This window comes from Dasypus novemcinctus, chromosome 18 (assembly GCF_030445035.2).
Source record: "Dasypus novemcinctus isolate mDasNov1 chromosome 18, mDasNov1.1.hap2, whole genome shotgun sequence".
Classification (NCBI taxonomy): Eukaryota; Metazoa; Chordata; class Mammalia; order Cingulata; family Dasypodidae; genus Dasypus; species Dasypus novemcinctus.
Window position 1 is genome coordinate 80,531,791 of NC_080690.1, and position 23,097 is coordinate 80,554,887.

Genomic DNA, 23,097 nt, shown 5'->3' on the forward strand with positions numbered 1-23,097 from the left:
ATCACAGGATATGCAGTCTCGACCCTGCTAGAGAACACCCATCTACTCAGCATCTTAAATTTAAGAAACTCAAGATGGTGCTCTTGAACGCCCTAACCCCGTTCCCAGACTTGTCCCATTTTCTCATGCGGTACCAACGGCACCACCTAACCGCCCTGTCCACCTCCACCGCCTCCTGCGTGCACCCCCCGCACACACACACATATCAGGCCCTCTCCGGCTGCCTCCAGCTCCACTCCGGTCCAGACCTCTTCTCTCTCCTAGGTGCCTGCAAGAGCCCACGGCTTCCGCTCTCGCCCCCTCCAAAGCCAGAGGGGCCCACAAGTGACCGCATGCCTCCCGGCTGAAAACCGGGCTCCCCGTGGTCCAGAGATCAGAGCCAAACCCCTCCCTGCCTGGCCAGACTTACCTTCTGACCCACCCCCCACAGCCCTTCTCCCCCCTGCTGAGAGCAGGCGGGGCCACCCACCCAGCATGGCAGAGCCAGGCCCTCCCTCTACCCCCCAGAGCGCCCCCGACCCCCCTGAAACCACCTCCCTGCCAGATCTCGTCCCTCTAGAAAGTAAGCTCGGCGAGGCCTGGGGCTGTCGATTCAGCTCTCGCGGGATCTTCTGGGGCGGGGCCGGGGCCAGGCTCACAAGCCTGGCACAAGTTGGGGGGCTGGAGGCAGGTAAGGGCGGGGCCCCTCCCAGGGGCAGGGACTCGTCTCTTTGGTTCCCAGGGGACACGTCCTGAGGGAATGGTGGTCTTTAAGGGGTGTCCCGCCTGTTGGAGATGGACCTTATGTCGAAGGGAAGGGGTTCCACTCAAGTCGGAAACCAGAGGCCCCGAGCTGTTGACGGGACTCGGAGCTTCTTGGCAGGAGGGAAGGGTCCGTCTCTACTTAGGGGGCTGGTCCTCTGTGGGGGGAGCCAAGGGTCAGAAAATGAGACGGCAGTTGACTCAACGGGACGAGGTTTATTGGGGTCCTGGAGACAGAGGGGTGTGGGATGAGGGGGCGAGATTGAAACTCAAGGTGGGGGGACCCCTTAGCCAAGACCCCCTTCCCCTGGAGGTAAGGAGGAACACAGGAACAGACAAACGGACAAAGAGATGGAAAGAAGACTGACAGGTGCTAGAGCCGGGGAGGAAGCCCCAGCACCCATCGCCTCACACTCTGATGGGTTCCGAGGCAGGAGTGTACGGGCGGTCCCCGCTCTAGGGAGGGGAGGAGTGTCTAATTCACTCTAAGGATGGTGGGGGTGCCGGCCGCAGCCGGACCCATCCCTGCTGGGGGGGAGGCATGTATCTGGATCAGTCCACTCTACTGGGCAGGGGGCTTCGGTCCAGTCTACTCTAGTGTTTGAGAGTGGGGGTGATAGTCTGGGTCGACCCATTCCACCGCAGGGGAGGGAGACCTAACTTGGGGGGCATCCGCCCTGGTCCTCTTTCAGCATAGGGACAGAGATGGGGCAAGGCAGATCTCGACTGCACCCCTTTCCTGGGGCCACCGTCTCAGTGACTCTGGTGGGTAGCACTGGGAGGGGACCCTGAGCGATTTGGAGACGTGGTCCCCCGACATTCTCCAGGTCAAGGGCGTTGGGAATGATGGCTCTCGGGCAAGGGGGCTGTTTTCCCTTGGTGGGGGGGCTGCTTTTGTTATCATCGCCCTCAGGATGAGGGGTTACCTGTGGGGACCCCCTCTCTCATTCCTAGGGGCTGACAGATCAGGGGTCTGCCGACTTGGGGGTGTGCTGCGCATAAGACGCCTCCAGCCCAGGAGCCTGCTGTGTTTTTGGAGCCCCCTCGCTGAGGATTCTCTCCGTTTACCTGCTGCCCCGCGCCCCCCAGCTCAGAAGCCTGAGTTTGGCGGCCCCATCTCTCGGCGGGGCCTGGGCCTGGCGTTGGGAGGGCGCGGGGAGGGGGGCCCCCCTCCGGCGCCGCGTCCAGTCCCGGGGGGCAGGCGGGGCCCAGCCCTTTCAGTCCATGCCCCGATGCAGCTTGAGGTGCCGCGAGAGGTTGCTGAGCGTGATGAAGCCCTTGCCGCAGATGTGGCAGGGGAAGGGCCGCTCGGAGCCGTGCAGCAGCCGGTGGCGCTTGAGGTAGCACTCGTGGCGGAAGAACTTGCCGCACTCGAGGCACGGGAACGGCTTCTCGCCCGTGTGCACCAGCACGTGCCGCTCCAGGTCGCGCGGCGAGCGGAACAGCTTCTCGCACTCGGAGCAGCCGAAGATCTTCTTGCCGCGGCCCGAGCCGGCGGCGGGCGCGCCCTCGGGGGGCCGCGGCCGCCGCCTCGGCGCCGCCGCCCTGGCCGTGGCTGGCGCGCCGGTGCTCCTCCAGCGCGCCCAGGGCGGCGTACAGCGCCCCGCAGTGCCCGCAGCCGTAGGCCGCGGGGCCCGAGTGCGCCTCCAGGTGGCCGGCCAGCGCCGCGGCCGACGCGAAGAAGGTCCCGCAGTCGCACTGGTACAGGGTGTCTTCCGACGGCTCGGCCGCGGGCCGCGGGCGCCAGCGCCTCCCCGCCGCGCGCGGGCCCCAGCGCCCCCAGCTCGGGCGCGCCGCCGCCCTCGGCGCCCGGGAGCGGCCCGCCGTCCCAGGCCGGGGGGCGCGGCGCCGGCCCCCGCGGCCCCGCCGCCCTCCCCGCCGGCCGGCTCGGGCCCCGCGGTGGCGCCCGCCGCCCAGGCCGGGGGCGCGCCCGGGCCCTGCAGGTCGTGCGTCAGCTTGTGCCGCTCCAGCAGCGCGGGCGCGTTGAAGTCGCGCTCGCAGCGCGGGCACTTGAAGGGCTTCACGTCGGTGTGCGCCGCCCAGTGCGCCGCCAGCTCGCGGCCCAGGTCGAAGCGCCGCGCGCACGCGCCGCAGGCGAACGGGGGCAGCGAGGCCGCGGCCGCCGCGGCCGCCTCGGCCAGGCCCCAGCCGCCCGCGCCCGCGCCCTCGGGCCCGTCGCCCGCGCCCGCGCCCGCGCCCCCGCACGCCGCGCAGGGCCCCGCGTTGCAGCAGACGGAGCAGGGCGCGCTCAGCGCGGGCAGGCCCGCGGCGGGCGGCAGCGGGGGCGGCAGCACCCCGCGGTGCTGGCGCTTGAGGTGGCGGCCCAGGCTGGAGCGCGACGAGAAGCGGAGCTCGCAGACCAGGCAGCAGTAGGGCTTCTCGCCAGTGTGCACGACCTGCGGGCGGGAGCGGGGCAGGCGTCAGGGCGCGCCCGGGCGGCCCCGCACCCCTGTCTCCCACTCGGGGCCCCGGTGGAAACGGCCAAGTCCCCCTCCGGCCTCAGAGGCGCCGCTCTCCCTGGCCGGGACCCTTCCTTGCTCACCCTCCAGGGACTGCGACCCGCTGCGAGTGCGATTAGTGCCGGGGCCCTGGGTGCTCACAGACCAGGGTTCAAGTCCCGGGCGAGTAACTCTCCGGGGGCTTCTCGAGGTAAACGTCCAGCCCTCCGGAGCACCACTGTCCACTTCCTGTGGTGGTGGAATATTCCAGATCTGTGCTGCCTGTCCAACGTGGTAGCCACTGTGGCGAGTGAGTACCGGACATGTGGCTAGAGTGCCCATTTAATTCATGCACATTTAAATGGCCACTTGTGGCTGGTGGAGACGCCTGTTTGCCCTCGTGGTTTATTTAAGGTCCTGGAAGGGCAGAGATTTCTTTGCAGCGTTTAGGGCCCTAGGGATTGGTAACAGCTGCCTGGAGAGACGGGTCTTGGTGAGTTGCTGCACTAGCGATGCCTGGCGGGTGGGGGGGGGTGCTCTGGCCGCAGGAAGGTGTGGCTCCAGGGCACTCGGTCCTCTTGGTCACTAAAGGTATTCTGCCCCCACTCTGACTTCCCACACACAAGCAGGTCGTGCCGGCCTCAGGGCCTTGTACGGGTGTTCTGTCTGCCTGGAATATTCTTTCCATTGTCTGTCTCCTCCCTTACCCTGCAGCTCTCCATTTATCCACGAGATCTAGGGGACCGTTCCCTGAGTCCAGCCCCTTGACTTGCCACATTATGCTCTCTTCAAAGCTTATGGCTCAAGTCACACTAAGAAACTTACGCGTCACCTGTCTCCCCACCAGACAAGGGCTGTGGAACTGGGGATCATACTGGTTTTGCTCACAGCTGCATTTCCAGGGGCTGGCACACAGCAGGAGCGACAAGCCCTGCAGCCTCTCCAGCCTTCCGGGGACACACCGCCCCTGGTTCTCTGTGCTCCAGCCACACTGGCCTTCTTCCAGTGCCTCAGAACCCTTCCTTGAAGGAAGCAGATGTGGCTCAAGCAGTTGGGCACCCTCCTGCCATGCGGGAGGTACCAGGTTTGGTTCCCGGTGCCTCCTAAAGAAGATGAGCAAGACAGCGAGCTGACGCAACAGGCTGGCACAGCAAGCTGACGCAACGAGGAAACGCAATGAGAGACCCAACAAGCAATTGAGCACCTTCCTTCCACATGGGAGGTACCGGGTTCAGTTTACAGTACCTCCTAAAAAAAGACAAGCACGCAACAAACAGGCCTGGGTAGCACCTCCTTCTCCACCAGGTGTAGCGCATTCGTCACCTCTGCCTCAGGAAAACTGGCCCCGACACCAACCCTGACCCAGACAATGTCAGACCACTCTCGTCTTGGCATTGGAGCACCGCCACACACTGTCCTTGTATTTCTGGTTGCAGTTTAGGCTTTTTTAACCTGATTGCCTGGGTACTGTCTCCCCCACTGGACTGCTGACTCTGGGACCCCAGGAAAGGGATGGGCTGAGTCAGTTTTCTTCCCCATGCTTCCCTCCCCAAAGAGCCCAGCCCTGTGTCTACAGAGAGTTAGTGCTCCTTCAATGCTCAGTTGAATCATAACCAGCCGGTGGGCAGGGCTGAGACCTTAGGGGACTGTGGATGGCCAGTTGGGGTCCCCTGCATCCTGAGGGGCAAATGTTCTGAGCGGGGGGTTCCTGCCACTTGGCGAGGGACATGGGGCCTGACCCGAGGCATACGCATGGCAATACGTCTGGCTCTACCTGCCCTTGTATCCTGAGCATCTGGAACATGGCCCGTGTTCCCTTAAGGCAAACTTCCAATTCCTTACAGCCACTGAGAAGGTCCCACAGGACCTGGCCTCCACCAGCCTTCCGCCTCACCTCCTTCCACTCTCTCCTGAGCTCTCTCCACACAGCCACACGGCCCCGTGAACCTTGAACCTCGACCCTACCAAGCTCGGCCCGCCTGTGCCTGAGCTGCTCCCTCTGCCCGGAACACTCTTCCCATGGCGGACGTGCCTTCTGGTCCTTCAGGCTCAGCTCCACCGTCACCCGGCCCCGCCCTGCCGCAAGTAGCCCAGCGCTGCCCCGTTTACCCCAGTACATCAGTCTTCCCAGCATGTCTCCCTTTCCAGAATACTCTTGCCTGTGTATTTGCTCTCTTGTCTCTACCTGCCTGCCAAATACCTCCAATGGAATGTCAGCTCTGTGAAGGCAGGGACTGGACAGGGAATAACAACGACAAAAAAACGTTGAGGGAAGTGGATGTGGCTCAAGCATTGGGTGCCCGCCTACCACAGGGAGGTGCTGGGTTTGGTTCCCGGTGCCTCCTAAAGACAAGCAAGACAGCAAACTGACATGACGGGCTGGCATGCTGGGCAAGCTGACGCAACAAGATGACACAACAAGGAAACACAACGAGAGACACAATAAGCAGGGAGCAGAGGTGGCTCAAGCCATTGGGTGCCTCCCTCCCTTGTGGGAGGTCCCAGGTTCACTTCCTGGTGCCTCCTAAAAAAGAAAACAAGCAGACACAGAGAGCAGACAGTAAGCACAAACAATGAAGGGGAGGTAAATAAAATCTTAAAAAAAAAAAAACGTTGAATGAAGGAGTTACGTATACATGGGACACACATACTTAAAAAACAGGAGGGAAGCAGCTGTAATTCAAGCAACTGAGCTCCTGTTTACCATAAGGAGGACCCAGCTCCATCCCTGGAAAATAGGGGGGGGAAAAGGTGTTCCAGACCTGCGCGGTGAGGTGCAGGCCCCTGTGTGGCGAAGCAATGCACCAAAAAGATGATGCAACCAGACAGGGGGGAAAAGGGGGTGGGAAGCAGTTTAGCTCAGCGGTTGAGCACCTGCTTCCCATGTACAAGGTCCCAGGTACAAGCCCTGGTACCTCCTAATAAAAAAAAGAAAAAAGAAAAAAACAGCAGTAAGGGGAAGCAGACTTGGCTCAACTGATGAGTGTCTGCCTACCACATGGGAGGTCCAGTGTCCAAACCCAGGGTCTCCTGGCCTGTGTGGTGAGCTGGCTCATGGGTGGTGCTTCCACACACAAGGAGTGCCATGCCATGCAGGTGTGTCCCCCGCGTAGGGGAGTCCCACGTGCAAGGAGTGCACCCCGTAAGGAGAGCTGCCCTGTGCAAAAGAAAATGCAACCTGCCCAGGAATGGCGCCGCACACATGGAGAGCTGATGCAGCAAGATGACGCAACAAAAAGAGACACAGATTCCTGGTGCCTCTGACAAGAATCCAAGCAGACACAGAAGAACACACGGCGAATGGACACAGAGAGCAGACAACTGGGGGTGGGGGGGGAAGGAGAGAGAAATAAATAAAAATAAATCTTAAAAAAACAAAAACAGCAGTAAGGGAATGAAAAAACACGAAATTACAAAATTGCAGAAACTGGTACAGGAGGGGGGTGTTGGCAGGGCTGGCCTCTGGAGAAGGGAGGAGCACACAGGTAGAACTAATTCTTAGTAAGGATGTGCCGGGACGTGGGAGGTCGCTGAAAGAGACAGACCTGAGGCCGTCCCGGGTCACAGGGATGCCCAGAAAGAGATGTCCCAAGGGGAAGGGGGCCAGATGGGCCAGCGGCACCCCTCCCGCGGCAGAACGGGGCCGAGGGGCGCAGAGCCGGGCGCGCGGCCCAGGGGCCGCCGACTCACCTGGTGGTGCAGCAGGCCCGTGGAGTCCCGGAAGCCCTTGGGGCAGGCGGAGCAGCGGTAGGGGCGCTCGCCGGTGTGCGAGCGCAGGTGGTTGGCCAGGTTGAAGCTGTGCTTGAAGCCCTTGCCGCAGCGCGGGCACGCGTGGGGCTTGAGCGCCGTGTGCCGCGCGAAGTGGCGCCGCAGGTCCGAGCGGTAGCGGAAGCTCTTGCCACACTCACTGCAGTGAAACGGGACGCGGGGGGCGGCGGCGGCCGGGGCCGGGGCCGGGGCCGCGGGCGCCGGCAACGGGGCGTCATCCATGGCGGCCCGGAGCGGTGGCGAGTGGGCTCTCTCTGGAGTGGAGGGGGAGAGATCCGGGGGCAGGTGAGAGGGTCACTTCCTCACCGGCCCTCCCCTCCCGGGCCCCTTGGACTCAGACCCCACACCTGGTCTCTGGAAGCCTCTCCCCCCCTCTGGTGTCTAAGCGCCTCCCGCTGATCGGTAAGCCCCTTCTCACGCTCCCCCACTCGTCTGCCAATCCGCCTCATCGCTTCCCAGTGCTTAGGGACGAGCAGTCAGCTTTAGGCCCCTCCCACTCCGGGCAGACGGACTCCCACGCCCCTCCCAGCCCCGCCCACTTCTCAACAAGCCCCGCCCGCTTCTCAACAAGCCCCGCCCGCTTCTCAACAAGCCCCGCCCACTTCTCAGCAAGCCACACCTGCTCCCTGGTCAAGCCCCCTCTGGCTCTAAGAACCCAAGGTGTGCAGCGCCGCCCATCGGAGACACCCTTCGGGGTGGCTGGCCCCAGCCCTGCAGGCTCGGGTGCGACCCCACAGGGCGGTGGTGAGGCTGCAGCAGCCCAGGCAGTGGGCCGACGCGCTGTTCTGAGTTCCCCCTATCCTCGACGGCCCTCCTACTTTCCTCCGGAAGCCCCGCCCGGCTTTCCTAAGTGTGTCTGCCTTCTCGAAGTCTGTCTCTTCTCCACTAAGGCTCGCCTCTGGAACTCCGCTCAACTCTCCCTCTAAGCCCCGCCTTCAAATCGGCCCCCTCCTTTCCAAGACCGCCCACACTCAGCTCCTCTCACCCGCCTCAGCCCCTTCCCTCCAGGCCCTTTTCACTTTCTGAAGTCGTGGTATTTCCACGAAGATGTTCCAAATGACACACCTAAGCCCCGCCTCCTCGCTCTGTCCACTCACCTCCTCTAAGCCACACCTGGGCCAACTCCGCCTCCAAGCTTCTCTCACCTTCACCCACGGCCCCATTGCATCTCTAGCGTTGATGAATTCCTTGCACCCCTCAACCAAAGGCCCCTTGGGCCCCGCCCCATTCACCAGGCCCCGCCTTTTCCCCAAAGCCCCACCCACAACCCAGCCCCTCCCGCTTTCGTGCGAAGCCACGCCCCAAATAGGCTCCTCCCGCTCCTTGCTCCGCCCCAACGGTCTCTCCAGCCCCGCCTCCGCTCCCACCCCCCGCCCACGAGGCGGCCCTTCCCCCCTCCCCTACCCCTCCCCGCCAGTGTGCTCGGGCCCCAGGCCCCAGGCCCCGGGACCCGGCCTTTGTGCCCCTCCCCCCGGCCCTAAAAGCTGCGGCCTTGGGTGTCCGGGGCCGCAGGGTAGGGCGGGCGGGCGCCGGGGCCAGGCGAGTCCACCTCACTCGTAAAGAGGGGTAGTTCTGGAGACCTGGAGCGGCCCGGGGAGGCCGGGGAAGTCGGTTGGCTTTCCTCTTTAATTACTTACACCTCCCTCTGGGCGCCGACATTTTGGGCAGCGGGGGTAGCGTCACTTCCACCCGGGGGGCCCCTCAACTTCCGCCTCGGTCCCCCCGCCCTCTTGACTCCCCCCTTTCCACCCTGACCATTCTCCCCCATTCCCTTCCCGTTCCCAGCTCTGGGAAAGGTTGGAGAAGCCAGAATGGCGCCATCTTGGATAAGGGCAGCGGGAAGGGGCGGGGCTTCGGGTCGGCGCCATACAGACTAAGGGCAACCCGCGCAGTGCGCTGCATCTCTACCCCTGATGGAGAAGCTAGCCGCCAGGGTGCTAACATAGATGAGGGCAGATGTGATTCCCTTCTCCCGCCTTCGGGTTCCTCCTGGGTAGGATGTAGGGTTGAATCAGGAGAAAACAGCGAAATCGAAGAGCGATACAGAGACAGAAGACCAGGCTCCATCTTGTCCTCAGCCCCTGATGTGGATTTGAAGCCTGTCAGGCACCATATTAATTATGGGCAACGAGCAGCCATTTTCCCGCTTCTCATCCATTCTGGGGCTCTCTTTGATTGGGTCACCCTGCTGGGTGCTTTGTGGGAGGAAAGCTATTGCTATGTTCTTGGGGATGCGATGGTGGGGATGCCGATGGGGTTATTTTTCCGACCGCAGAACGCGAGCGAGAGACGGGAGGTGCTTGAGGCTCCGTCCGACAGCCGACGACGGCGCTGCTGCGCAGGCGCGGCGTGCCTGCACGGACGCGACCGGCCTTAGGACCCAGCGGGCGGGGCGCGGGCGGCCCCGACGAGTCCCCTTTGTTCCCTGCGGGCGCGCGGGCCCGACGGGGAGGGGAGGGAGGGGCGTCCCCCGCGCGCCGCCGCCGCCCCCGCCCCGCCGCCGCGGAGGGGCAGGGCCCCCTCGCCCCCGCCCCTCCCCACGCTCCGGCCCCGTCGCCCCCGCGCGCGCGCGCTCACGCGAGCCCAGGCGACATGCAAATGAGGTACCCGGGAGGCGGGGGGGCCCGGGGGGAGGGGGCGGGCGGGCGGCCCGGGGCCGCGCGCGCCTCGCGCCCCCCGACACCCGTGCCTGCGCGCGCGCCCCCGAGCGAGCCGGCCCGGCGCGCGCGCGCAGACCCCCTGCCTGGCACCCCCGCCGGCCGCGGCCCGGGCACCGCTCATTGGCCGGCGCCCCCGCGGGCCCGCCCCGCGCGCCGGGGCGGCGGGGGGCGGCGGGGGGGGCAGGGGGCCAGCCCCGCGCCCGGTGCCGGGGACCCGGGTTCTAGGCCAGGGCCGCTCACCCGGGCGGAGCGCAAAGCGGATGCCCGTCTGCGGGCGGCAGCCTGCGTGTGCGTTCAAGGGGCGCTGCACCCCCTTCTCGAGCTGCATCGGCTCCCCCCACCCTTGCTCCCCACTCCCAATGCGAGGACTCGCCTTTAGACCGGCCCCATGTGCCCCGCTCTTATTAGGCACACGTGCGCGTCGAGGTTCTGGCGGCCCCCCGAAGGCCCCGAGGCGCCAGGCGGGGCTCCGGGGCCTCTGAAGCCCCTTCTCCCGCCTGAGTCTCCTGACAGCCCTGGCACGTCCGTTTGCAGAGGAGAGACCTCTGGCTCGGGCAGGCGCAGGCACTCGCACGGTCACTGGCTGGCAGCAGAGCCGGGTTCCAATCCGGGATCGAGGCACCCAGTGGCGTCCCCTAGTCTCTTGGGTTCCTTCTTTCTCACTCCCTGGGCCCTTGGAGTCCGCAAGAGCTCGTCTGCCTCTTGGTCTTGCCCCTTACTGGCAGAGAGGACGTGGGCAACTGACTTGGCTTTCCCGTGCCTCGGTTTCCCCCATTTGCAAAGCGGGGCTGCCGTTCTTTATCCAGAGGGTTTGGTGTGAGGCTTAGCTGCTCAGGATGCAGTTTTCCGAGCACTTTAGGGGCACCGATGTTGTGTCCGTGCCAGTAGGTAGATAAAACTAGTCCCCTTGTGCGGAAGACTTTAGGAGGGAGGGTCTCCTGAGACCCCACAGGTAGCAAGCAACGCCTTGACCAGGATGTCCTTCTCCAGAGCCCACACTTTTAACTCGGACAGACTTCCTCCTCGAGGGCTCAGGATCTCACTTCACCTGGGACGGCCCCTGTCCTCTCCCAGGCCTGAGCCCCTCCCCACCCCAGCCAGTAGGTGGAAAGCAAACACGTTTCTGGGGCCGCTGTGGCTTTGGGGTTTGATGATCTGTGCTGAGTATTGCAATACTGGCCTGGACCCTCTTTGGGACTCTGTATCTTCCCGTGAAGATTCTTTTCTGTTTTGGCCCAAATGAGTCTGAATTTCTAGATCCAGAGGCTCCGTTAGGGACACCTGGGGGCTGCTGGCCGGGCTCGGGACAGTGGCTGTTTGTCATTTCTCTATTTCACCAACCAGCGTGGCTGGAACTGTGCATTCGGGTGAAGGCCAGACATACCGAGGTCCAGAGGCTCGGACAGAGGGATGGGCAAGGTATTGGGGGACACGGGGGTGCTGCAGACCCTCCCTGCACTGACGTTGACCCCTCTCTCCTCTTAGCCCGGCTCCAGGGCCCAGACCCAAGCCCCCCACTGCTCAATGGACACCCCCAGCCCAGACCCGTTGCCTTCGCCTTTGCCCGGGGAGGAAGACAAACCTCTGGCCTTACCTCCTCCTGTTCTCCGGGGCCGCCGAGGCCGACGTCCCGGGGGGGCCACCTCCTCGAAGCGGACGCTCAAGGCCCCCCTCCCTCGCAAGCGGGGCCGCCCCCCCAAGTCAGGACAGGAGCCTGCGCTGCCCCAGGGGGCGTCAGCCCCGGTGGGCAGTGGTGGCAGCGACCTCCTGTTGATCGATGATCAGGGTGTGCCCTACACGGTCTCGGAAGGGTCCGTGGCAGGTGGGCCCGAGGGCTCCGGCCCCAAGAGGGCCCCACACTTCTGCCTGGTGTGCCTGCGCGCCTTCCCCTACCTCTCGGACCTGGAGCGGCACAGCATCTCGCACTCGGAGCTGAAGCCGCACGAGTGCAAGGACTGCGGCAAGACCTTCAAGCGGTCCAGCCACCTGCGGCGGCACTGCAACATCCACGCCGGCCTGCGGCCCTTCCGCTGCCCGCTCTGCCCGCGCCGCTTCCGCGAGGCCGGCGAGCTGGCCCACCACCACCGCGTCCACTCCGGGGAGCGCCCCTACCAGTGCCCGGTGTGCCGGCTGCGCTTCACGGAGGCCAACACGCTGCGGCGCCATGCCAAGCGCAAGCACCCCGAGGCCATCGGGGCCCCCCTATGTCCCCCGGGCCCAGGGCCTGAACCGCCGTGGGACGACGAGGGGATCCCAGCCACGGCGGGCGCGGAGGAGGAGGGGCCGCAGCGGAAGGAGCCGGCCTGACCCGCGGCCCCGGCCGCCCCTCCCCAGGCCGAGGTTGGAGCTGGGGGCTCGGCTGGTGCTGCGTCCGGACGGGGAGGCTGGGACCACCTCGCCTCTGGTGGTCTTCCCGACGTGGGAGCGGGTGGAGCGGGGGAGCCGAAGCTTCTGGGTCCTGCCGCCTTCTGCCACCCTCCCCCGGACTGACGGGCCCTTGGAGGCAGTGGCCGTGGAAATAAATCTCTGCCTGCCGGCTTCCCGCGTGTGCTGAGTGATGGCGCCGGGGCGACCCTCCCCTTCTCCCTTCAAAGGCCCCTGTGCGTCTGCACCACCCTGACGCCAGGTTGTGGGGTTTGCCAGGACGCCCTTGCCAGAGCACTCCCAGTACACTGCCAGTCTAAGCTGGACCTTCTGTGCAAATCTGACTCGAGGTTGCCCCCCCCCCACCCGTTCCAGCCAGTTTCCCCGAAATCCTGCAGCCGCCACTTCGCCCCGGGGCTTGCCCTCGAGACCCACACTCTGGCAGGAAACACTTGAGGTTGCTGCAGGACTGACGGCTTTGGGAGGGTTCGGACAGGGGGTGGGGCTAGGCGCCCGGGAGGCGGGGCCACCGCGCGTGGGCGGGGCCGAGAGGCGCCCGGGGATTGGAGAGCGGGGAGCGAGGAGGTCTGCGAGGCGGGCTCCCGTGTGGGGAGGCGGGGGCAGGGCTGGCGGAGCAAGGCGGGAGAAGGCCGGGTTCTCAAACTGGAGCGCGCACCCGGACCGCCTGAGGGGCACTTTAACGTGACTCAGGAAAATGAAAGGAAAAGAGCAAATGACCAGGAGCCTGGCCCGGGGGCCCGGGCTTCGCAGTTCCAGCGAGTTTCCAGTGCTGCTGGTCTCCCGGCCACCCTCTGAGAAGCGCGATTAAGCGAACCCTTCAGGGTGCGGGCTGCGAGGGACGAGGAATGCCAGGAGGCGGGGGCGGGGCCTAAGCGGGGGCGTGGTCGGGGCGGGGCTTGGGAAAGGGGCGGGGCCTAGGCGGGTGGAGCCCCAGCGGGGAGGAAATTGGAGTCTTGTGGATGAAAGCCAGGGGAAGGGTGGGGCAGAGAGGACGGACTTTGAGGCAAAGAGCGAGATTTCTAATAATTAAACCCGAGATGGGCGTGACTCAGCACGAGAGCGGGGCGTAGGTGAGAAGTGGGGGGCGGGCCCTCAGAAGGGGCGGGCCCGCGCGGCGCAGGCGCACCGCGCTCAGCCCGCCCGCCGGCCGCGGCCTGGGCGCGCCCCTCCCCGCGTGCCCGAGCCAGGGCGCAGGCGCACTGCTCCCTCCGCGTCTCCGCCGCCGCCGCCGCCTCTCGCCGCGCCTCCACGCCGGCGCCTCGGGGACGGGCGCGACTTCCGCTTCCGGGCGGGCGGGCGGGCGAGCGGCGCGGGGCTGCCGGGGAGGGGGAGGGGGCGGCACTTCCGGTCGGGCCCTCGGGTCTCCCCGGAGCGGCGGCGCCTCCTCCGCCTCCTCGGCCTCCTCCCGGCGGAGACCCCGGCGCCGGTGAGTGACGGGCGCGTGGCCCGGGGGCCCGGATGCACAGGGGGCTGGGGACCCCGCCCTGGGCCGCTCCCCCATCAGTGCCTCTCCCGCTGGGCCCCCGCCGGAGGGCCCCCCAATGACTGCCCCTCCGTAAGACCACTCCAGATATCTCCCCATTAGCGTCCCCCGCCCTGCAGGACAGCTGCCAAATCGCCCTCGCTCGTGCGACCCCCTAAACTGCTGGCAGGGCCCCCCGCTAGTGCGTTCCCGTAGGATGCCTTCCACCTAGCCCCCCAACACCGCTTCCTCCAGGACAGCCCCCAGATTGCCACCATCCTTCCCCTCCCCCCGCTCGCCCGGGGCAGCTGCCCCGAACCCCTTTTGGCATCCGCTCTAGGATTGCCTCCGGAGAGCTTCCCCCCGGTGCTTTACCGCAGACTCGACCCCCGTTATCGCCGTCCTGCACGCAACAGCCCCCAAAAGCTCCTTCCTCCCCAATCCTCCCTCCGATGTTGTAAAATTAATTCCCATCCTGGTCGGCACCAGGAATGCTTTTTCCTCCCTCATCCGAGTCCCCGAGCGATTTCCCTTGAAAAATACCCCATCCAACCCCGCCCCCCCCCCAACAGAACAGCTCCCCCTAGAGTTGTGCGCTCATCCCCACAGCCTCTCCCCCTTCAGGTACAAACATCTGCCTGTTTAGCTCCGGACGGCGTGAAAACCCCCGTCCCGCCCCCCGTCCCACCTTCATCCCAGTCAGCTCCTGTCTGCAGCGCTTCTCCAGGCCACCGCTCCCGCTGAGGCGGTCGCTCTCAGAACGCCCTTCTCCCCGGTGCACCAGCAGCTCTCATCCTGCCCTGCGACTTCTCACCCACCTCTCACTCCATCTTTATGGACTGCCTAGGGAAGAGCCCTAGCTTCAACTAGGGTGGCGTCTCTTTTCCTTGGCATTCATTCGCTCACTCTTCATTCTAGATCCAGGGGCTACGGCCCTGAAGGAGAGAGGTGCAACACTCTTTCTTCTTCTGGGTGTTGTATCCTGGTTGAGGTGGCAGATCAGGAACAAGGAATAAAGCAATGAGCAGGATAAATGCTGTTCTCTGAGACCCTAATAGGGCACTCTGCTGTAGCTGCCTCAGAGGAGAGACCTGAATTATAAGAAGTAATTTTGCCGTGTGGAGACCTGGGTGAGCTGTTCCAGGCAAAAGGAACAGCAAGTGCAGAGGCCTTGAGGTGACCATAATCGTGGGGAATGGAGGGGCAGCAAGGATGCCAGTGAGGTTGGGGCGGGGGAATCCAGGGTGGGAAGAGAGAAGATTTGATCGCATAAGGCTTTCTAGTGACTTAGAAACTTAGACAGTAACCTGACCTTTGTGAGCCCTGCCAAGCCTGGAACTGGTCTTCGCCCAGTTGTATGTTCATCTACCAGTGTTTAATGAGCACCTGCTATATGCTGGGGATACAGCAGAGAACAAAATAGGCACACGCAAAATAAATTCCTGTCCTCATGCAGTTGATATGCTAGTTGAGGAGCCAGACAATTAAAAAAGCATACACGTGTACAGTAAAATAAAGTGGGGTAAGGAATAGAGTTATAGGAGCTGCAGCACCAGAGAGGAAGTCCTCTCTCAGGCGATAACATTCCCAATTCCTATCTCCTGTCATCTTGTCCCCCAACAAAAGCTGCATGTGCACACCTGGTTATAAACTCCCCTCCTCCTGGACAGCACAACTGTTTGGGCTCACCATAGGGCTGCTCATTGAGTCGGTCCCCTGCCCCCACAAGAGTGGAAGAAGGGGAGCCCTGGATCCTGGCCCTGGATCAGCATGCCTCTCCTTTCCCTGGCCTCACTCATGCACTAATCAACAAGTATTTATGGAGCACCTGTATGTGCCACGAATGTTCTAGGTCCTGGGAACAGAGCAGCAGCGAACAAAACAGATTCAAGTCTCTCTCCCGGTGGATCTGTCCTTCTTGATGGGCAGGATTTACGGCACATTAGATCATAAGTACTGGGGAGGGAGGGGAAGCAGGAGTGCTGGCCTGGGTGACAGGCTGCTGCGAGAGCCCTCTTGAGAAGGGGTTTCAGCAAAGACGTGAAGGAGTAAGAGAGGTGGATATGTTGGAGTAAGAGCATTCCGTGCAGAAGAAGTAGCCAGCGCAAAGACCCTGAGGCAGGAGCAGAACGGTGGCCACTGGAGGAGCACCCAGGAGACTGGGTTATCCTGACCACTTCAGCTTGAACTCAGCAGAGGAGGGACAGAGCTCGGTCTCAGCCCTCCTGTCTGTCACATTTGGTTGAGACAAGCCACATAAGGCACCTAGCACAGTGCCTGTTACCATTCAGTATATGTCAGTGGCTTGTCCTGGGATTAGATGGGGGATAGGGGTGGTAGGCAAAGCACAGTTCAGTATAAGGTGAAGTTAGGGGGTCTTCCTTTATTTTGGAGGAGTATTGGAAGAGCGCATCTTGTAAGGGGAAAAGCATGTCCTCAGCCGGACTCCTGTGTTCAACCTCTGGTCTGGCTACTTGTGAGCTTGTGAGCCTTTGGGCGATTAATGACCTCTCCGACCCTTGGGCTCCTCATCTGAAAAACAGAGTCAATAATCATAAGCATATTCTAGGACTGTTGCACCAACACATGCAGAGCATCGGGAAGAGTACATTGACACATACATGACTCACTGTGACATGTTACAGCTCTTGTTATTAACACACTAGAATTTCATCACAGGGCAGCTTTGTTGCAGTGGAATGTCCCACAGGGTCTGGCATCAGAAAGACCTGGAATCAAATACTGACTACGTGATCTTGGGGAAATGACCCCCCTGTCCCCGCTCCTCAGTTTCCCCACCTATAAAATGGGACTGACAATGGTACCTACCCTGCAGGGTTACTGGGAGGAAGACTTACCAAATGCTTAACAATAAACTTGAGCTGTTGTAATTGCTGTGGTTGATGTAGTGCTCCGGTCCCTCCCAGACTCAGCTCCCTTTACGAGATACCAATTTAAGTCTTTGGTCCCCTCAAGCGACAAAATGTCTCTTCCTTCCCAGTGGAAATTATCGCAAGCCTGATCACTGCTTTCCCTGATTCCTGCCCCTGCTGCTCTTGGCAGGAGCTGGTCACCATCTGCCTGTCCTGCCCTCGCTGCCTCCACGTGGCACCACTGCTCCCAGGGAACCCCACCCCCAACGTCAGCACCATCTCTGCCCCCCATCCCTCTCCCTTGGGGAGTTCCGGTCAGCTTACTCTCTTTTGCAGTTATAGCTATACATTTCCCTCTAAGCACTGCTTTACCCGCATCTCATAAGTTTTGGTGTGTCATGTTTGCATTTTCATTTATCTTAAAGCATTTTCTAATTTCCCTGGTGTTCTCTTCTTTGAGCCACTGGTGATTTGGGAGTGTGTTCATTTCCACATTTCAGCAAATATTTGTTGGGCCAGGCACTGTGCTAGGTGCTGAGGCCACAGCGGTGAGCAAGACAGGCCAAGTCCTTGCTCTCAGGGACAGAGAAGGCAAAGGAATAAGCCGGTGCGATAAGTGTGATGAAAGAAATACTCAGGATGAGGGGCTAGAGTGCCGGGGTTGGGGGGGTTCTTTTAGCTTGGGTCTCCCCTCTCTTGGAGGTGAGACCTGAGTAGAGACTTGGAGGAGATGAGGAAGTCTGGGGAAAAAAGGAACGTTCCAGGCACAGGCAACAGCCTCCCCTGATTAATTCTCCGTCTCTTCAGAGACACGAGCCCCCTCTCTCAGCCCTGGTCTCTGGGATAAAACTCCCTTCACAGCCCAGAGAGCACCCCCAAATAAAGCTCTTACCCCCAGAGTTCCAGCCCACCAGGTAAAACAGCCGGGTGGGGGAGGCGGGGAGGCGAGGCGAGGCGGCAGGGGCAGGACCTGTGGATTCAACCACAGACTTGCTCTGTAGCCTTGGGCAACCACTTAGCCTCGCTCTGCCTTCATGTTCTCCTTTGTCAAGCAGGCAAGCAGTGGTCCCTAACTCCTGGCGGGGAGGGCTAGGTTGATACCTGTAAAACCTCCAAGGGCGGCTGGCGGTCACAAGTGCTCCAGCGGTTAGCCAGGTGAATACGTGCGCAGTGCTAATAGTTAGGCCGTGATCCGCCCCTCCCCTTCTCCTTCCAGCCCCCGTCCTCTACGCCCAGCCTGCAGGCCTCCGCGTACCGCACCAGCCGCGCCTCTGCTCCTTCCGGGGGGCGCTTAAGTGAGGGGGCATGCGGGCATGGGACATGGAGCCTAGTCTGAGGACAAGGACACTGGGAGCTGGAGACCAAAACTGTCATCTAATCTGGGGTGGAGGAGGACGGAGGGGACACTCACCTGTCACCTGTGGGAAGACAGCAAGCCAGGTGGTGGGGGCTGGCACAGAGCTAGGCCCCGGGGGGGGCGCAGAGCCATGGACAGGAAGTACCCTCACGGCCCTCCACCAAGACCGTGGGGGCGTTTTCCAGGACCCCTGGGGAGTCCCGAGGACTCGGACATTGTTGCAGGAGCTGAGGTTCTGGGGAGGGGGTTCCTAATTCACCCCTCAACGCCCCCCCCCAGCAGTGTGACATTTCTGGCCCATTGCAAAAAATGGAGACGGCGACTTCCCAGGGAAAGGAGCTGGGATTTCAGCCCAGGTCTTGCCCTCGCAGGCCCCTGTGCGCGTGCCTTTCTCCCAGGCCCGCAGACCCCCCTGTCCGTGTTGATTCGGGGCACTGGCTCCCCCTCCAGCTCTCCCTCGCCCTCCCATCCCCAGGGCTGCTTCCAGGGCTGGCCGTGGCCTTCGTGGCCCCCCCTTCTTAGGAGCCTTGCGCATTCTAACTAGCCGCATCCTCGAGCAGGTGTGTGCTCTTTCACCCTGCCTGGTGGGCGAGGAGATGGAGGCACAGAGGTCGGGGAGCTTGCCGGTGGCCACACATACAGCTGGAAGGGTATTCTGGCTCCAGAGTCCACCACTATGGCGGAAACCATCATCATCCTCATTCAACGGGCAAAGCCTGCCCCGGCTGAGGACAGGGTGGCTGGGGGTGGGGGGGCTTGATAGCAGAGGGGCTTCGGGGGGTTGAGAAGGGCACTGAGAGTAGAGGCCTGGGGCGCCGGGAGAATGACAGTGAGGAGGACATAAGGTAGAGGGCCTGCAGTGGGGTCGTGGGGATGGAGGCTGGGGGAGAGGACCCCAAGAGAGGGGGGGAGAGGGAAGGGACAGGAGGGAGCCGGGGGAGAGGGCAGGGCGGGGCGGGTGGAGCTGTTGTTTGGGCCGAGGGGTTTGAGGAGGGAGGATGGAGGCGGAGGCCTGGGGCTCCAGCGCGCAGCGGGTGAGCAGGAGTCCCCACCCCCCAGACCCCCCCGCCTGCCGGGGAGACCCAACGCCCTGGCCCGCCTTCCTCAGACCCACCTTCCTCAGACCCACCTTCCTCTCCGCAGGGTCTCCCCTGTGCCCACCGGCCCGAGATGGAGGCAAACCCGGCGGGCAGCGGCGCCGCGGGCGGCGGGAGCAGCGCCCTAGGGGGCGAGGACGGGGTCCACTTCCAGAGCTACCCTTTCGACTTCCTGGAGTTCCTCAACCACCAGCGCTTCGAGCCCATGGAGCTGTACGGGGAGCACGCCAAGGCGGTGGCGGCGCTGCCCTGCGCCCCCGGCCCCCAGCCCCCGGCCCCGCCCCCGCCGGCCGCGCCCCAGTACGACTACCCGCCCCAGTCCAGCTTCAAGCCCAAGGCCGAGGTGCCCTCGTCGTCGTCCTCGTCGTCCTCGTCGTCGTCCTCGTCGTCGTCCTCCTCCCAAGCCAAGAAGCCCGACGCGCCCCTGCCCCCCGCCTTCGGGGCGCCCCCGCCGCCGCTCTTCGACGCCGCCTTCCCCGCCCCGCAGTGGGGCATCGTGGACCTCTCGGGCCACCAGCACCTCTTCGGGAACCTGAAGCGAGGAGGCCCGGCCGCCGGGCCGGGGGTGGCCCCGGGGCTGGGCGCCCCCGCGGGGGCTCCGGGCCCGCTGCCCGCGCCCGCGCAGACGCCGCCCGGGCCGGCTGCGGGGGCGGCCTGCGACCCCGCCAAGGACGACAAGGGCTACTTCCGCCGGCTCAAGTACCTGATGGAGCGGCGCTTCCCGTGCGGCGTGTGCCAGAAGTCGTTCAAGCAGTCGTCGCACCTGGTGCAGCACATGCTGGTGCACTCGGGCGAGCGGCCCTACGAGTGCGGCGTGTGCGGCCGCACCTACAACCACGTCTCCAGCCTCATCCGCCACCGCCGCTGCCACAAGGACGCGCCGCCCGCCGGCCCGCCCGCCGGCCCGCCCGCGCCCGCGCCGCTGGGCCTGCCCGCCGCCCCCGCCGCGCCCCCCGCCGCCGCCCCGTGCCCCCCGGCCGCGCCCGCCGCGCCCGCCGCGCCCCCCGCCGCCGCCTCCGAGGGCAGCGCGGCGGCCGGCGCCCCCGCGGCCGTGGGCGGCGGCGCGGGCCCGGCGGGGGGCGGCGAGGGCCCGTTCGCCTGCCCGCTCTGCTGGAAGGTCTTCAAGAAGCCGAGCCACCTGCACCAGCACCAGATCATCCACACGGGCGAGAAGCCCTTCTCCTGCTCGGCCTGCGGCAAGAGCTTCAACCGGCGCGAGAGCCTCAAGCGGCACGTGAAGACGCACTCGGCCGAGCTGCTGCGCCTGCCGTGCGGCGTGTGCGGCAAGGCCTTCCGCGACGCCGCCTACCTGCTCAAGCACCAGGCGGCGCACGCCGGCGCCGGCGGCCCGCGGCCCAGCTACCCGTGCGAGCTGTGCGGCAAGTCCTACTCGGCGCCGCAGAGCCTGCTGCGGCACAAGGCGGCGCACGGGCCGCCCGCCGCCGCGCCCAAGGACGCCGCGGGCCCCGGCGCGCCGCCGCCGCCCGCCTTCCCCGCCGGCCCCTACCTGCTGCCGCCCGAGCCGCCCGCCGGCGACAGCGAGAAGGCGGCGGCGGCGGCGGCGGCCGTGGTCTACGGCGCGGTGCCCGTGCCGCTGCTGGGCGCCCACCCGCTGCTGCTCGGGGGCGCGGGCGCCGGCGCAGGGGCCGCCGCGCCCGGCGCGCCCGGCAAGACCTTCTGCTGCGGCATCTGCGGGCGCGGCTTCGGGCGCCGCGAGACCCTGAAGCGCCACGAGCGGATCCACACGGGCGAGAAGCCGCACCAGTGCCCGGTGTGCGGGAAGCGCTTCCGCGAGTCCTTCCACCTGAGCAAGCACCACGTGGTGCACACGCGCGAGCGGCCCTACAAGTGCGAGCTCTGCGGCAAGGTCTTCGGCTACCCGCAGAGCCTCACCCGCCACCGCCAGGTGCACCGGCTGCAGCTGCCCTGCGCGCTGGCCGGGGCCGCCGGCCTCCCGGGCGCCCAGGGCCCGCCCGGCTCGTGCGGCCCCGGGGCCTCGGCCACGTCGGCGGGTCCGGCCGAGGCGCTGAGCTACGCCTGCTCGGACTGCGGCGAGCACTTCCCCGACCTCTTCCACGTCATGAGCCACAAGGAGGCCCACATGGCCGAGAAGCCGTACGGCTGCGACGCCTGCGGCAAGACCTTCGGCTTCATCGAGAACCTCATGTGGCACAAGCTAGTGCACCAGGCCGCCCCCGAGCGCCTGCTCCCGCCCGCGCCCGGCGCCGCGCAGACTCCCGACGGCTCCGGCGGGGCGGACGCGGCCGCCGTGCTGGACAACGGGCTGGCGGGCGAGGTGGGGGCGGCCGTGGCGGCGCTGGCGGGGGTGGCCGGGGGCGAGGACGCGGGGGGCGCGGCGGCGGCCGGGGCGGGCGGGGGCGCGGCGGCGGCGGGGCCGGAGCGCTTCAGCTGCGCCACGTGCGGCCAGAGCTTCAAGCACTTCCTGGGCCTGGTGACCCACAAGTACGTGCATCTGGTCCGCCGGACCCTGGGCTGCGGCCTCTGCGGCCAGAGCTTCGCCGGCGCCTACGACCTGCTCCTGCACCGCCGCAGCCACCGGCAGAAGCGGGGCTTCCGCTGCCCGGTGTGCGGCAAGCGCTTCTGGGAGGCGGCCCTGCTGATGCGGCACCAGCGCTGCCACACGGAGCAGCGGCCCTACCGGTGCGGCGTGTGCGGCCGCGGCTTCCTGCGCTCCTGGTACCTGCGGCAGCACCGCGTGGTGCACACCGGCGAGCGCGCCTTCAAGTGCGGCGTGTGCGCCAAGCGCTTCGCGCAGTCGTCCAGCCTGGCGGAGCACCGGCGGCTGCACGCCGTGGCCCGGCCCCAGCGCTGCGGCGCCTGCGGCAAGACCTTCCGCTACCGCTCCAACCTGCTGGAGCACCAGCGGCTGCACCTGGGCGAGCGCGCCTACCGCTGCGAGCACTGCGGCAAGGGCTTCTTCTACCTGAGCTCGGTGCTGCGGCACCAGCGCGCGCACGAGCCGCCGCGGCCCGAGCTGCGCTGCCCCGCCTGCCTCAAGGCCTTCAAGGACCCCGGCTACTTCCGCAAACACCTGGCGGCGCACCAGGGCGGCCGGCCCTTCCGCTGCTCGTCCTGCGGGGAGGGCTTCGCCAACACCTATGGCCTCAAGAAGCACCGGCTGGCCCACAAGGCCGAGGGCCTCGGCGGCCCGGGAGCAGGGGCGGGCGCCCTGGCGGGGAAGGACGCCTGAGCCGAGGGCGCCCCGCGCACCGCTGCCGTCGGACGGCCCGGGAGCAGGGGCGGGCGCCCTGGCGGGGAAGGACGCCTGAGCCGAGGGCGCCCCGCGCACCGCTGCCGTCGGACGGCCCGGCTCTGGACTGCTGCCCCCAGCGCCGGGCCCTCCCCTCGCGGCCGATACCCGGTTCTTGAGAACTTCCAGCGGACCCGCCTCCTCGCAGGCCTACACCGAGCAAGCTCGGCACTGACCTGCGCCGGTCCCGGGCCTCTCTGGCCCTCCCCATCACACCCTGAACTTGAACCTCCGCGCCCCCCCCCCCCACGCCCTTGTAACCCTCACCAGTCCCCCAGCAGCATTTGGGCCCCAGTAAGCTTGGCGGAGATGACGTGGGATCTTCACTTCCCCTCCCCTTCCCTCTTTTGGAACTTGGCCGGGCAGTGGGATGGGAGCAGAGTTGGTGGGGGCACAGGCGGGCGGGGGCGCTCTGGGATGGTGGGGGTGGGGGGTGGGGTGGCAGACGTGGCTTGTACAGAGCGGAGAATAATAAATCTTATCGATAGGTCTGCTTGAGTCCTTTCCTCCATCCCAGCGAGAGTGGGGATTAAGTGGTGACAAAACGGAAGGCTGAGAACTTGTTTCCTCTGGGATTTTGACTCCCTGACAGGTCGGGCCTCAGCCTCTGCTTTCACTCCTCCAACCAGTATGTGTTGAGGATTTCTCTTCCCGGCCTTATTCAGTGAGTTGGGGATATGGAGACAGGTAAGGCTCCGCTCTGGAACCGACTCACCATGCCGACTCCGTCCCCTTCCGAAGCTGCTTCCCTGCCAGGCGCTGGCTGGGCACGAGGGAGACCCCCGGGAACTCTGCTGAGCCCCTGCTGTACTGCAGACCTGTGCGCACTGTTCGTTTTACAGTTCACTCATCACCCTGTCCCTCCAGGATGACTTTGGGGTACTCAGCAGCCCTTCCACAGCTCTTGTTCTGGTTCTCAGAACAGTGAGACGTACATTCTGCAAAATATGCTTCAGTGATCCCCTGTCAGAAGAGCATCCTCCACGGGCATCTGAGTCCCCGGCCCTGGTAAGAGGGGTGCTGCCTGGACCTCCGGTTCTGCCCC

General features: G+C 64.9%; 3 protein-coding genes across 4 annotated transcripts; 2 read left to right on the plus strand and 1 right to left on the minus strand.

Annotated features, from left to right (window-relative positions):
- Positions 1-937: 937 nt before the first annotated feature.
- FIZ1 (FLT3 interacting zinc finger 1) lies at positions 938-8,315 on the minus strand. The gene is given in 6 exon segments (XM_058280857.1): positions 938-2,259; positions 2,261-2,472; positions 2,474-2,557; positions 2,559-3,137; positions 6,870-7,201; positions 8,045-8,315. Coding segments are annotated over 5 exon segments (1,476 nt in total). The 5' UTR covers positions 7,170-7,201; positions 8,045-8,315; the 3' UTR covers positions 938-1,958.
- Positions 8,316-8,855: 540 nt separating this feature from the next.
- Positions 8,856-12,145, plus strand: ZNF524 (zinc finger protein 524). The gene is made up of 2 exons (XM_058280858.2): positions 8,856-9,550; positions 11,093-12,145. The coding sequence occupies exons 1-2, from the start codon at positions 9,068-9,070 to the stop codon at positions 11,912-11,914; spliced, it is 1,305 nt and encodes a 434-aa protein (XP_058136841.1). The 5' UTR covers positions 8,856-9,067; the 3' UTR covers positions 11,915-12,145.
- A 1,154-nt stretch (positions 12,146-13,299) lies between these two features.
- Positions 13,300-22,141, plus strand: ZNF865 (zinc finger protein 865). 2 transcript variants are annotated; one of them, XM_058280860.2, is made up of 3 exons: positions 13,300-13,418; positions 14,373-14,630; positions 18,828-22,141. In XM_058280860.2, exon 3 carries the CDS (start codon positions 18,855-18,857, stop codon positions 21,990-21,992), a length of 3,138 nt encoding a protein of 1,045 aa, XP_058136843.1. In that variant the 5' UTR covers positions 13,300-13,418; positions 14,373-14,630; positions 18,828-18,854; the 3' UTR covers positions 21,993-22,141. The 2 variants fall into 2 exon arrangements, with proteins under 2 accessions (XP_058136843.1, XP_058136842.1); XM_058280859.2 differs by lacking the exon at positions 14,373-14,630.
- The last annotated feature ends 956 nt before the right edge of the window (positions 22,142-23,097 follow it).